Source organism: Microcaecilia unicolor, chromosome 5 (assembly GCF_901765095.1).
Source record: "Microcaecilia unicolor chromosome 5, aMicUni1.1, whole genome shotgun sequence".
Lineage (NCBI taxonomy): Eukaryota > Metazoa > Chordata > Amphibia > Gymnophiona > Siphonopidae > Microcaecilia > Microcaecilia unicolor.
Genome location: NC_044035.1, coordinates 52,628,335 through 52,640,884, shown reverse-complemented (window position 1 = coordinate 52,640,884; position 12,550 = coordinate 52,628,335). Strand labels below are relative to the sequence as shown.

The 12,550-nt window shown below is 44.0% G+C and overlaps 1 protein-coding gene across 1 annotated transcript in view; it reads right to left on the bottom strand.

The window, feature by feature from the left end:
* The window catches only part of PI4K2A (phosphatidylinositol 4-kinase type 2 alpha), a 61,842-nt gene that overhangs the window by 16,498 nt on the left and 32,794 nt on the right, over positions 1 to 12,550 (bottom strand). The window contains exons 2-6 of the mRNA XM_030204735.1: positions 11,939 to 12,129; positions 7,062 to 7,160; positions 6,560 to 6,713; positions 6,249 to 6,310; positions 5,558 to 5,657 (exon numbers count right to left, since the gene is read on the bottom strand). Coding sequence (XP_030060595.1) covers positions 5,558 to 5,657; positions 6,249 to 6,310; positions 6,560 to 6,713; positions 7,062 to 7,160; positions 11,939 to 12,129 — 606 coding nt within the window. The remainder of the gene's footprint in view (positions 1 to 5,557; positions 5,658 to 6,248; positions 6,311 to 6,559; positions 6,714 to 7,061; positions 7,161 to 11,938; positions 12,130 to 12,550) is intronic.

The window sequence follows — 12,550 nt, the reverse complement described above, 5'->3', positions numbered from 1 at the left end:
GAAAAGACGGATCCTATAACACCATATTTCTCCAAGGTAGTGGGGCCAGGAGTACTTCAAGTCAAGGAACAGGGAGAGAGGTATCTGATATACAGTGTGTGTGGGTGGATATCAGGAGTAGGAATGTGTGTGAGGATGGGGGTTTGTATGCAGAGCAGGAAAATACAAGTGGGACGTGTAGGGAGTATCTAGAATAGTAGAAATATGTGGGGAAGTCTCATATCTAAGGTCTGGGAATAAGGGGCCTGCATATATTGTGGATGTAATGGGAGTGTATATGTGTGACGTGTCTGAGGCTGTGATGCAGTGGGGGAGGGGGGAAGAGGAATACGTGTGTAAGAGACCAAGGAGAGAGATGACGCAGGTTTAGCTTCTATGGTTCCAATCACTTTTGTTGTCTGGCAATTTCATTTTTCTAATCATACTGCTCCCGGTGTCTGGTTCTTTTTTTCTCTATCCTCTTTATTCATTGTCTGTCCTGTTGATTTGCCACTTCTTCTCCTCCTGTCTTCTTCATCTCCAATATTCATCTCATGCTCAGCTTTCTTCCATTTTACTTTTCTGATTTTCAACTCACTCAAATTTCATCCCTCACTACTCTCTAGTACATAAGTACATAAGTACATAAGTAGTGCCATACTGGGAAAGACCAAAGGTCCATCTAGCCCAGCATCCTGTCACCGACAGTGGCCAATCCAGGTCAAGGGCACCTGGCACGCTCCCCAAACGTAAAAACATTCCAGACAAGTTATACCTAAAAATGCGGAATTTTTCCAAGTCCATTTAATAGCGGTCTATGGACTTGTCCTTTAGGAATCTATCTAACCCCTTTTTAAACTCCGTCAAGCTAACCGCCCGTACCACGTTCTCCGGTAATGAATTCCAGAGTCTAATTACACGTTGGGTGAAGAAAAATTTTCTCCGATTCGTTTTAAATTTACCACACTGTAGCTTCAACTCATGCCCTCTAGTCCTAGTATTTTTGGATAGCGTGAACAGTCGCTTCACATCCACCCGATGTTAGGTAGCTATCCATCTCACCCATGTCCACCATCTCCCCAAATCTCCTCTCCATCCTTTTCTGTGCCGCCACCATCCTGGCACCCGAGGCAGAAAAAAAAAGTGACAGTACAGAGCCTCAGAGTCCATGCATGCACTCTGAGGAGGAGGGGGTGGGGGGCAGCAGAAGGGGGTAGGATGTCACTCAAGCTGAAGCTGTGTCACCAAGCCCCAAATTCTGCCGCCCTATGTGGACACCTAGTCCACCTAGTGAGTTAGCCCTGGATCTGTCTCTCCATCTGGACTGGGAAACACTGTAATAACATGGGGCAGTGAGAAGTGGTCTAGTGCTGCAATCCAGATGCACTACACTGAACAAGTTACACTACTGAAAGATGATTGTAGACTCAATACCAATGCACCTCAGAGAAGATTACTTTACACTGTACTAGTCTCAGCACATAATGTAGGGCTATTTTTGGCTTTGTTTCTTTTTAAAACAGTAATACGTACAATAAAAAAATTTTTAGATACATTAAAAGCAGGAAACCGGCCAAAGAGTCGGTTGGGCCGCTGGACGAAAATGGTGTTAAAGGGGCGATCAGGGAGGACAAAGCCGTAGCGGAGAAATTAAATGAATTCTTTGCTTCGGTCTTCACCGAGGAGGATTTGGGGGGGACACCGGTGCCGGAAAGAATATTTGAAGCGGGGGAGTCGGAGAAACTAAACGAATTCTCTGTAACCTTGGAGGATGTAATGGGTCAGTTCAGCAAGCTGAAGAGTAGTAAATCACCGGGACCTGATGGTATTCATCCCAGAGTATTAATAGAACTAAAAAATGAACTTGCGGAGCTACTGTTAGAAATATGCAATCTGTCCCTAAAATCGAGTGTAGTACCGGAAGACTGGAGGGTAGCCAATGTTACTCCGATTTTTAAGAAGGGTTCCAGAGGAGATCCGGGAAATTATAGACCGGTGAGTCTGATGTCGGTGCCGGGCAAGATGGTGGAGGCTATTATTAAGAATAAAATTGCAGAGCATATACAAAAACATGGACTGATGAGACAAAGTCAGCACGGATTTAGTGAAGGGAAGTCTTGCCTCACCAATCTAATGCATTTTTTTGAGGGGGTAAGCAAACATGTGGACAATGGGGAGCCGGTTGATATTGTATATCTGGATTTTCAGAAGGCGTTTGACAAAGTGCCGCACGAAAGACTCCTGAAGAAATTGCAGAGTCATGGAATCGGAGGTAGGGTATTATTATGGATTAAGAACTGGTTGAAAAATAGGAAGCAGAGAGTAGGATTGCGTGGCCAGTATTCTCAGTGGAGGAGGGTAGTTAGTGGGGTCCCGCAGGGGTCTGTGCTGGGTCCGTTGCTTTTTAATGTATTTATAAATGACCTAGAGATGGGAATAACTAGTGAGGTAATTAAATTCGCCGATGACACAAAATTATTCAGGGTCGTCAAGTCGCAGGAGGAATGTGAACGATTACAGGAGGACCTTGCGAGACTGGGAGATTGGGCGTGCAAGTGGCAGATGAAGTTCAATGTTGACAAGTGCAAAGTGATGCATGTGGGTAAGAGGAACCCGAATTATAGCTACGTCTTGCAAGGTTCCGCGTTAGGAGTTACGGATCAAGAAAGGGATCTGGGTGTCGTCGTCGATGATACACTGAAACCTTCTGCTCAGTGTGCTGCTGCGGCTAGGAAAGCGAATAGAATGTTGGGTGTTATTAGGAAGGGTATGGAGTCCAGGTGTGCGGATGTTATAATGCCGTTGTATCGCTCCATGGTGCGACCGCACCTGGAGTATTGTGTTCAGTACTGGTCTCCGTATCTCAAAAAAGATATAGTAGAATTGGAAAAGGTACAGCGAAGGGCGACGAAAATGATAGTGGGGATGGGACGACTTTCCTATGAAGAGAGGCTGAGAAGGCTAGGGCTTTTTAGCTTGGAGAAGAGACGGCTGAGGGGAGATATGATAGAAGTGTATAAAATAATGAGTGGAATGGATCGGGTGGATGTGAAGCGACTGTTCACGCTATCCAAAAATACTAGGACTAGAGGGCATGAGTTGAAACTACAGTGTGGTAAATTTAAAACGAATCGGAGAAAATGTTTCTTCACCCAACGTGTAATTAGACTCTGGAATTCGTTGCCGGAGAACGTGGTACGGGCGGTTAGCTTGACGGAGTTTAAAAAGGGGTTAGATAGATTCCTAAAGGACAAGTCCATAGACCGCTATTAAATGGACTTGGAAAAATTCCGCATTTTTAGGTATAACTTGTCTGGAATGTTTTTACGTTTGGGGAGCGTGCCAGGTGCCCTTGACCTGGATTGGCCACTGTCGGTGACAGGATGCTGGGCTAGATGGACCTTTGGTCTTTCCCAGTATGGCACTACTTATGTACTGATAAAGACTAATTGTCCCATCCACTTTACCAAGCTGATTTTCTGCCATACTTATGTGACTGTCTCTTTCAAGCCTATTTACTTGTTTATTCATGCTTTAAACTCATTGCCAGAAAAATGCACATACGTCCAGAAGAAATCATTTTTAAGCTACCTTGCAAACCCCCTCTTCATTCTCTGTCCCCCAACTTACTGCACAATACTTGACTTCCAGCTTTTTCCACCATCTTCCATATTCTATGCCTATCTGGTCAAAGATCTGACCGTCGGGAGTATAGCATGAAATGCTTCCTGTTACATGCAAAGCTACTCTTCACTTGGCCACTAGATGTCACCATAAGAACGGCAAATCTTCCAACTCATCCTAGAAGCTGGGTGGCACAATGAGGAAGCCCCCCTCCTTAACACATAGTTCACCTCCTCAGATATTAATGTGCCTATCATTAGAGCTAGAATCTACTCTGAGCTAGGATTTTTCAGACAGAAGAGAGTTTCACAGAGTGGGGTGAGAGGGGCTGTGCCATTAACCTTAAAAATAATCAAAAACTGGAGGTACTGACTTGAGATATAATCTTCACGAGGCTATTTGTCTGCTCTTTTTCCTGTAGATTGTTATAATGGATCAGGATGGGGGATTGTTATAATGGATCAGGATGGGGTGATCTGAAATCCAGGACTGTTCTAAAATCTCCAGCCTAGTACTGGGTAAATTAGCATCTATGTAAATCTGAGCCTGCCTGTGGTAGAGAAATGTGAATTGCAACCACAATGGAGGTAGCAATAACATCCCTGCCCGTCTTCAAGTCTTTGCTTAAAGCCCACCTCTTCAATGCTGCGTTCGGCACCTAACCCTTACCATTCAGTGAATCCAGACTGCCCCAATTTGACTGCCCCTATCGGACCGACCGTTCACTTGTCTATTAGATTGTAAGCTCTTTGAGCAGGGACGGTCTCTCTTTGTTAAATTGTACAGCGCTGCGTAACCCTAGTAGCGCTCTAGAAATGTTAAGTAGTAGTAGTAGTAATAACAGGCCTAGCTCAACCAGTTGGCTGGTTGTGAGAGTACCCTGTCCTGTCAAGAAGCAGGGATATCTGAGATCTACTCAGAAGAGAAGGCTCAAATGATTGGGCCAGGCTTAGCTCAACTAATTGGCTGGTTGCGGTGTACTCTGTCCTGTCAAGAAGCTGTTCACGCTTTCCAAAAATACTAGGACTAGGGGGCATGCGATGAAACTACAGTGTAGTAAATTTAAAACAAATAGGAGAAATTTTTCTTCACCCAACGCATAATTAAACTCTGGAATTCGTTGCCAGAAACGTAGTGAAGGCAGGTAGCTTGGCAGAGTTTAAAAAGGGGTCGGACGGTTTCCTAAAGGACAAGTCTATAGACCGCTACTAAATGGACTTGGGAAAAATCCACAATTTCGGGAATAACATGTATAAAACGTTTGTACGTTTGGGTAGCTTGCCAGGTGCCCTTGACCTGGATTGGCCGCTGTCGGGGACAGGATGCTGGGCTCGATGGACCTTTGGTCTTTTCCCAGTATGGCATTACTTATGTACTTATAATTTGTACTTTTTTTATATTGTGTGTTATTTTATTTTTTTTGCTATTCCCTCAATAAAAAAAAAAACCCTCTATAAATTAAAGAAAGAAAATGGAGTTTCATACGAAAAATGATAATAGTAAAATTACCAGATTGGAAGATTTGAAATAAAGCACCAGGTATCCCAGTCAGGTTTTTCTATTTGTTCAAAGTCTTACTCAGAAGATTCCCTGTTCTGGTCAGCATACAGTGCTAATTCATCAATCTTGTAGAATATCTGATGTCCTTGAGACACCAAAGTACAGAAATTGTTGAGAGTATTGCAGAACTGTGCAGTGTTTAAACAAAATTTGAAAACCTTTTGGTTCCAGCAAGCTTTTGGATGTTAGTTTAAAGAGCACATGGAATAAATGGAGAAACATGACATAAGTATGTCTATGAGCAGAGGTTTTGCCAAGATGAAGTATTATATGTTGATTTGTTCACCGCCATGTACTTTGGGATTGTGCAGCTAAGAAATATTGTAAATAAATAAATAAATCACAAACTTACCTAGGCTCACAAAACAAACAAACAGATACAGAAGGAACTTACATGCTCTCCAGGAGTCAGGGTGCTTCAAGGGGAATGCTAATCCATTATCAATAGCTGCAATTTTGATTATTGGTTCCTTCACCACCACCCAGCCAGTATCCTAAACAGCAAAGAAGAATATCCACTCAGCCACATAGGGATGGGAGCTGGGCACACTTTCAGGCAAACAGTGAAGGAGCTGAACATTTGGGGAAGTGCATGAAAGCAGTCCATCAACAAGACACAGGGGGATGGGGGATACAGGGCTGGCTAGTAGGGCACCTGCCCTAGACCCCCATGATTGCCTCAAACTGAAAGAGGCATAGTCTGCTGGTAGGTTTTGGATTTCCCTCCCCAGTTTCTGCCCTGGGCCCCTGTATGTTTACCACTGGCCCTTAGGGGGTGGGGGTAGAAGAGACAAGGCCAAAGATTTGAGCTGTAGACTTTATGAAGCAGTTTTGAATGGGGAGGAAAGGATTTTCTCCCAGGGTGGTTTATTTATTTACCTCGGGACTTCAAAGAGCAAGGTGAAACATGCTGCTCCTCATCAACCTTCTAAATAGCAGGTTTGGTTTTTGTTTTTTTTTTTTAATAAAATTTGGAACAATACATTTGTTATTAAGAAGAAAGGAATAATCAAGAAAAGAACATGGCAGTCAGTGTAACCAGCAATATACAGTATATCATAACCATTCAATTCTGGCTCACTCACCTGGGCGCTCGTGCTGTCCATCGGGTAATCATACTTGATGAGCCAGTTGTCATTTCCCCGATCTGCAAAGGGAAAAAAGCAGGACCCCTTTCACATTTGTTTCCCATTATAGAGGTAGAGCCCACCTAGTGCACACTCTGAGCCCTAGTGAGATACAAACTGCTCTTGGCTCATACACTTTCTAGCAAAGTTGAAGTGGTGCAGTGGCCAGGGCTGTTAATCATTACAGAACTGGCACTGGTGCTGTAAAACAATCACATGTCATCCCCTGGCATGAGGAGGAGAAGAGGATACCGAATCCAGATGCTCACCTGTATTCCTTATGATGTAATCCAGCACCACGAGTCTCTCAAACTGTAACTGCAGCTGCCGATTCGTGTTCTCTGGAAGTGGCTCCGCCTCAAACCGTCGCAACCAATAGTCTGCATCTTTGTAGCCTTCCACAAACAGCTGAAAGGAGCCAACCTGGAATCAGGAAGCCACACAGAGATCTCAACCAATGCATTGCTGCTAAATTCTTTGCAAAAACAAAATTAATATTTGTATCTTCTGGGCAGTACAGTAGTAATCCTTTCTATTCCCAGGGCCAATTAATGAAACATTTCTAAGCGTATAAGGCAAAAACACCTTTATTCTTAAACCTTTCAAGATCCACTTCTGTGGTTTTGGCTTGCTAATTTCTAAGGCATCTCAGTCCTGACTGGTAAACTCTCCACTTAAAAATTCAGAAATGTTCTTCATTCCAGACCTGCCAATCCTCATGCCAACTTATACTGCCAAGTCTCCCACTTCAGGGGTGTATTTCCCACTTACCTGCACAAGAATGGGAGACTCCCATACAAATGCACTGTCCTGCCTGTACTGGCCAGTACCATAAGCAGGTTTGAACCTTACAACCAGTACGTCCTGCAGCTGATCTCACAAAGTATGAGTTTAACAGCAGGAAGTGCTAACAGCAAAGCTCAAACTGGATCATACTTGCTCCCCATCCTGAAGCCTCTGGTCCCTCTTGACCCCCGAGCCCTTCATGTCCACTTTAATCTAGGTCTCTGATGTTTCTCTCTGTCAGAAGTATTGATGTTCCCTTCATTATTTGTTTAGGCTATAAACAGCTTTGCTGCAAATGCTGCAAGAGGCTGTATAAGAAATACTAACAAAGATATAAATGAAAGACAAGAGCACACTCAAGAGGCACATGACGAAAATCTCCTACTCAGGAATGATTCTCCCTTGACAGCTCTGCCAGCCAAGCCTTTTGGATCCATTGGTTAACACTACCTCCAAGTATGCCCCGGAAGCATTGCATCTTCTGGCACTAGCTCTGGTCATAGCAAAGTCATGCTAGAGCCAGTGTCCACAAACCCAGCTACCGGGGTCTGATTCACAGTTACTGAAGTGCTATACTGTTGTGGAAATCCATCTGCTTCTTTGCTTGGCCAGTATCTTTTTGTGCTGCGGCAACTGTGTGGGTCTCTTTCATGGTACTGGAGCCACCCACGAAAGCCACCAGCCTTGGTGCAGGAACTGGAATGCTCTTTAAAGGTGGCTTGGGGTTGTCTGGGCAATCCACTTTGAAATGTTCTGTACGCCCACACTGAAAACAAGGATGTTCATGCCTAAAGTCTTTAGGTTTTGGGGGAACACTGGAGGGTTTGCCGACAGTCTCTGAAGTTGCAGGGATATTTGGCTTGGGGCCCTGGCTGCCCATAGATACTGGCTGCTGTGGATATGGATGGCTTCTCTTTGCTAACCATGGACGGTTAGCCATGAAGATGTCAGCCAATTCAGCTGTCTTCTCTGGAGTATAGGGCTGGTGATCTTGAACATGTTCCCTCACCTCTGGACGACAACGCTGAAGAAACTGCTCCAGGACCATCAGGTTTTGGCAGTCCTCCAGGGTTTTAACTTCAGCTCCACTGAGCCACCGCCAATGCTGATATCTAAGCTGAATCACAAACTCGCTGTATCATCTGCCCCTTTTGCAAAGTCCGGAACTTTAGTCTAGAGCTCTCGGGGGTAATGGCAAAATGGTTCAACAAAGCTTTGCGTACCTCCTCAAACTGGGAGCATGTCTCTATTGACCTTGAAACACCTCATGTGATCTACCAGTGAGCTTTCCTCCCAGATAGCGCACCCAGTCTTTGAGGAATTTTGAGGCAGAAAATGTTCTCAAAAGCTGTTAGATATCAATCTATGTCACCTCAGGTATCATCAAACTGCGAAAACAAGTTGGGCCCTATCCAGGCTGCAGATCCGGCCTCGGCGCAGGGGTTGGGTTGGATCAGAGTCATTTTCATCACCAGCTTCATTTTCTGCAGCTGGAATTCACACCCCTCTCACTGCTGTCGCTCTTCCAGTTCCTCACACTGCAGCTGATCTAGCCGCTGTTGCTCTATCATGTTGATGTGTCAGATCTCAGCTGGTGTGACATCTGTCCCTGCCAACACACGAGCCATTGTCCACAAGGAGTCTGTTCTCCCCTCAAGAGAACTCTGCACAGGCCAGTCCTGCGTCTCTCTTCATCGCTGAGGCTATCCAGTTGCTCTTGGGTTAGGTCAGGCATCTCCAGTGTCACCATCAGCATTCTGCTAATCTCCTAACACTAAAAAGAAAAAACACCTGAACTGGAAGGAACCCTGTTACTGCTGCACTTGTTCACTGTGAAGACTCTGAACCACTCCGTGGATGGTGACCCACACACCACACACTGAGCCTGACAATCCCACCATGCTGCCACCAACACCCACGCAGAGGGTCTATCCCCAAGCACAGCTCAGGTCAGCCTGCACCTGCCACTTATGCTCTACACTATCACCCTCCTCCCACCGACTGGATCACAACCGCTCTGGGCGAGTCTCTCACTCTCAAATTATCCCCAGCGATTTCTAGGTTACTGGGGCTACACTCCCAGGGGTCCCATAGTTCCCAGAAAGCACTCACAGACCCAACACACCAGGATTCTTTATTAGTCCAGACAAGCAGGGCGAACAAACAATTTTGTTTTCTCTTTAAAATATTGAACAGTGGAACAAAATAGTGTTAAAATTGATCCATATTTAGTTACTTGTTATTGTTTGCTATTTGCACTAACTAAACATTTGCATACTTCCTAGAAAGTATTTGGGGAGATCTGGACATATAATTCACCGAGCCTCAGCAAAGAGATCTGTCTCTCTTTTCTCCCGGGATAAGACTGAAGCAACAGCCAGAAACAACTGATGGGTAATTTCAAACTCCAGGCCAACCAGAGCCCAGTCAACAAGTTTTAAAAGTACACTGCTCACAGTACTGTAGATTCATTTCTTCACTAAGTGAAACTAAAAAAGGGCATACACTTTTCTACAACAGTTTAACATAAACATGCACCACCTGCTGGCCAAACTAGAGAAATGCATTTCAGAATTAATAAAGGCAATTTTACGGGCTTAAAACACACTGTTCTGTCACAGTCTGCCATTGAGACAGATATAGGGAAGCAACTGCTTGACCTGGGATTTGTAGCATGGAATGTTGCCACGATTTGCGTTTCTGCCAAATACTTGTGACCTAGCTTGGCCACTGTTAGAAACAGGATACAGGGCTAGATGGACTATTGGTCTGACCCAGTATGGCTACTCATGTCCTAAACATTGAATGATGTAAAATAGACACGGTGTATCAAACATATACAAATCCATCCTGAGTTGGATCCAGGTTTTGCTTCCATAAGCTTCATCAGGGGGCACCTCCAAATCATACAAAAATTATAATCAATAACATCACATTAATTAAAAAAAAATCATAAGAAACTCACAAACAAATCAAATGATCAGGCACATGAAAGAAGTGGAAACATTAATGCCTCAAAACGGCACCTGGAGAGACCAACATGCCTGTCTCTTCTATTATACTGATAATCACATGAGCAATGCCCAATCGACTTCCTTGTTCAGACCACTGGGCTGAACCGTATTCCACTGATAAATGAAACGCTGTTCTTTCTGAATTAAAACTTGAGATACATCCTCACCTTGCTGCAATATTACAAACTTAAAGTCCATTACTGTATGTCCCATACTAAACCAGTGTTATAACAAAGGAGTATGCATTTTGCCTAAATGTATATTACCAAGATGTTGAGCAATCCTAAACTTAATTTTTCTCTTAGTTTGTCCAATGTAATATTTCCTGACACAGGCATTTAACATAGTAAATAACCTGTGGTCTTCTGTTTCAAATAATACATTTCAGCACTATTTGGTATAGGGACGCAAGTATTCTGTCACACAAGTATAATATGTGCAGTGTCCACAAGCATAACGTCCGTATTCCTCCTGTAACATCCACTGCTCATCATTCATCAAATGAGAATGCATCAACATATCTGCTAAATTTTTGTTCCTATGGTAGGCAAACTGAAGTGGTCTTTGTAAAATTGGAAAATACTGTAATATATGCCAATGCTTTTGTATAATTCTTCATATATCAAAAACTTTTGTTGAACATGGTAACACACATGTAACTTTCGATGAATCCAACACATGACTATCACGTAATAGCCACTGGTGGTGTGCATAAAGCACTCGTTTATAAGCTTTTTAAATTACATTGACGGGATATCCAGAGTCATAATTTTTTTTTTATTTGGAAGTATCCCCTGATGAAGCTTATGAAAGCAAAACTTGGATCTAAGTCAGGGTGGACTGTATACATTTGATACACTGTGTCTATCTACAGCAGTCGCTCTTTAATGGCGTTCTTCAGTGGAGATGCCCAACTCGATGGAATGATGAGGTAAATCTGAGTTTAATGATATCATCACTGAAATGTACTGTGTTTGTGGATTGAAGTGACATTGAGAACTGTGATACTGACATCTTTGAGGACTGCTGTCTTAAATTGATGAGGAACTGCAATGTTAGAAAACGGTGACAATGAGGCTTATTTTCAAAGCACTTAGCCTTCCAAAGTTCCATAGAAACCTATGGAACTTTGGAAGGCTAAGTGCTTTGAAAATATGCCTCTATGTGTGATTTTTAACTTTCAGTCACAGTGGTTTTCTGAGCACCTTCACAAATTTTGTTTTATATATATACAGTTTTTGATACCTGGGAAGTAGAGTTTTATTTAAAATCTTTGTTGATCTGAGATATTGTTTTAATTTAGGTTTGCTATTTTTAAATCCCATCTGAATATTGTCAGAGATGCACTCTACATGTAGAGATGGAGTGGTGGTCTTCATTCAGTGATGGAGCTGCGTTCAACATGCAGAGACAAAGTTATGCTCATCAGGCAAAAACGGATCTGTGTCCAACTGGCATAGATGGGAACTGTACTCACCAGGCATAGAAGGCTCAGTACATAAAAGATGAAGCTGCACTCTATGGGCAGTGATGAAGCTGTGCCCCACTATGAAGCCGCGGCCACCAGGCACAGATGGTTATGTTCAGAGTCAGGATTAGGGCTGCATTACACACACACAAAAAAAGGAGGGGTTTGCTCCCCATTCAGATATAGGATCGTTCCAATTGACAGAGAGGAAACTGGGAACAGCATCCAGAGACAAAACTGAACAGAAACAGGGACCAGGGAAGCACGAGTTGACCACGCTAGATATGGTGGTGAGGCCACCGAGTGTAGCCAGAACCATGCTCAACAGCCAACTACCAAGCAGTGCAGCACATGGAAAGGGTACACTGTGCAGTACAGACCGTGATGGAGCCGTGCTCCACGTGTATCAATGGAAGATGCTCAACAGCCATGAAACAGCCAAATTCTGCTGATACCATAGAGCCACGAGCTAGCCAAGCAGCTGTAGCCACACTCTGAGGCAAAGATCGACAACGGCCATAGGAACTGCCAGAAGCTGACAGAACTGGAGCTGCTAACAGCGAAGGAATGCCTGTAAAACCAAAAAGACACAACCATGCTGCTTGCCCAGCAGAGAGAGGCACTCGAGACAGAAGAACCTGACAGTATGCAGTGGGTAGCGAGGCCAAGCAGCCTGCATAGCCCCCAACAGAAGGGTCCCAGAACAGCGGCCATGAATAAGCCAGTGATGGCACTACAAACTGTCTTCCACCAATCAACAGCAAAAAAAACAGAAGGCTGCAACCTGCCAAGTGTCAGGGGGCATTCCATTTGGCACCTACTCCAAGCCGTAAGGCCACAGTGGTCTAAAGGCCAGTAGTGCAAGCACTGAATAATCTGAAGTGCAATGACCCATGACAGAATGGCCCCAAGGTGGCTAAAGGTACAGAGAGCTGGGAGGAGGAAATGCCACCATATGCTTAAGTCAAAGTTTGCGAATGCAGTCGGGAGCT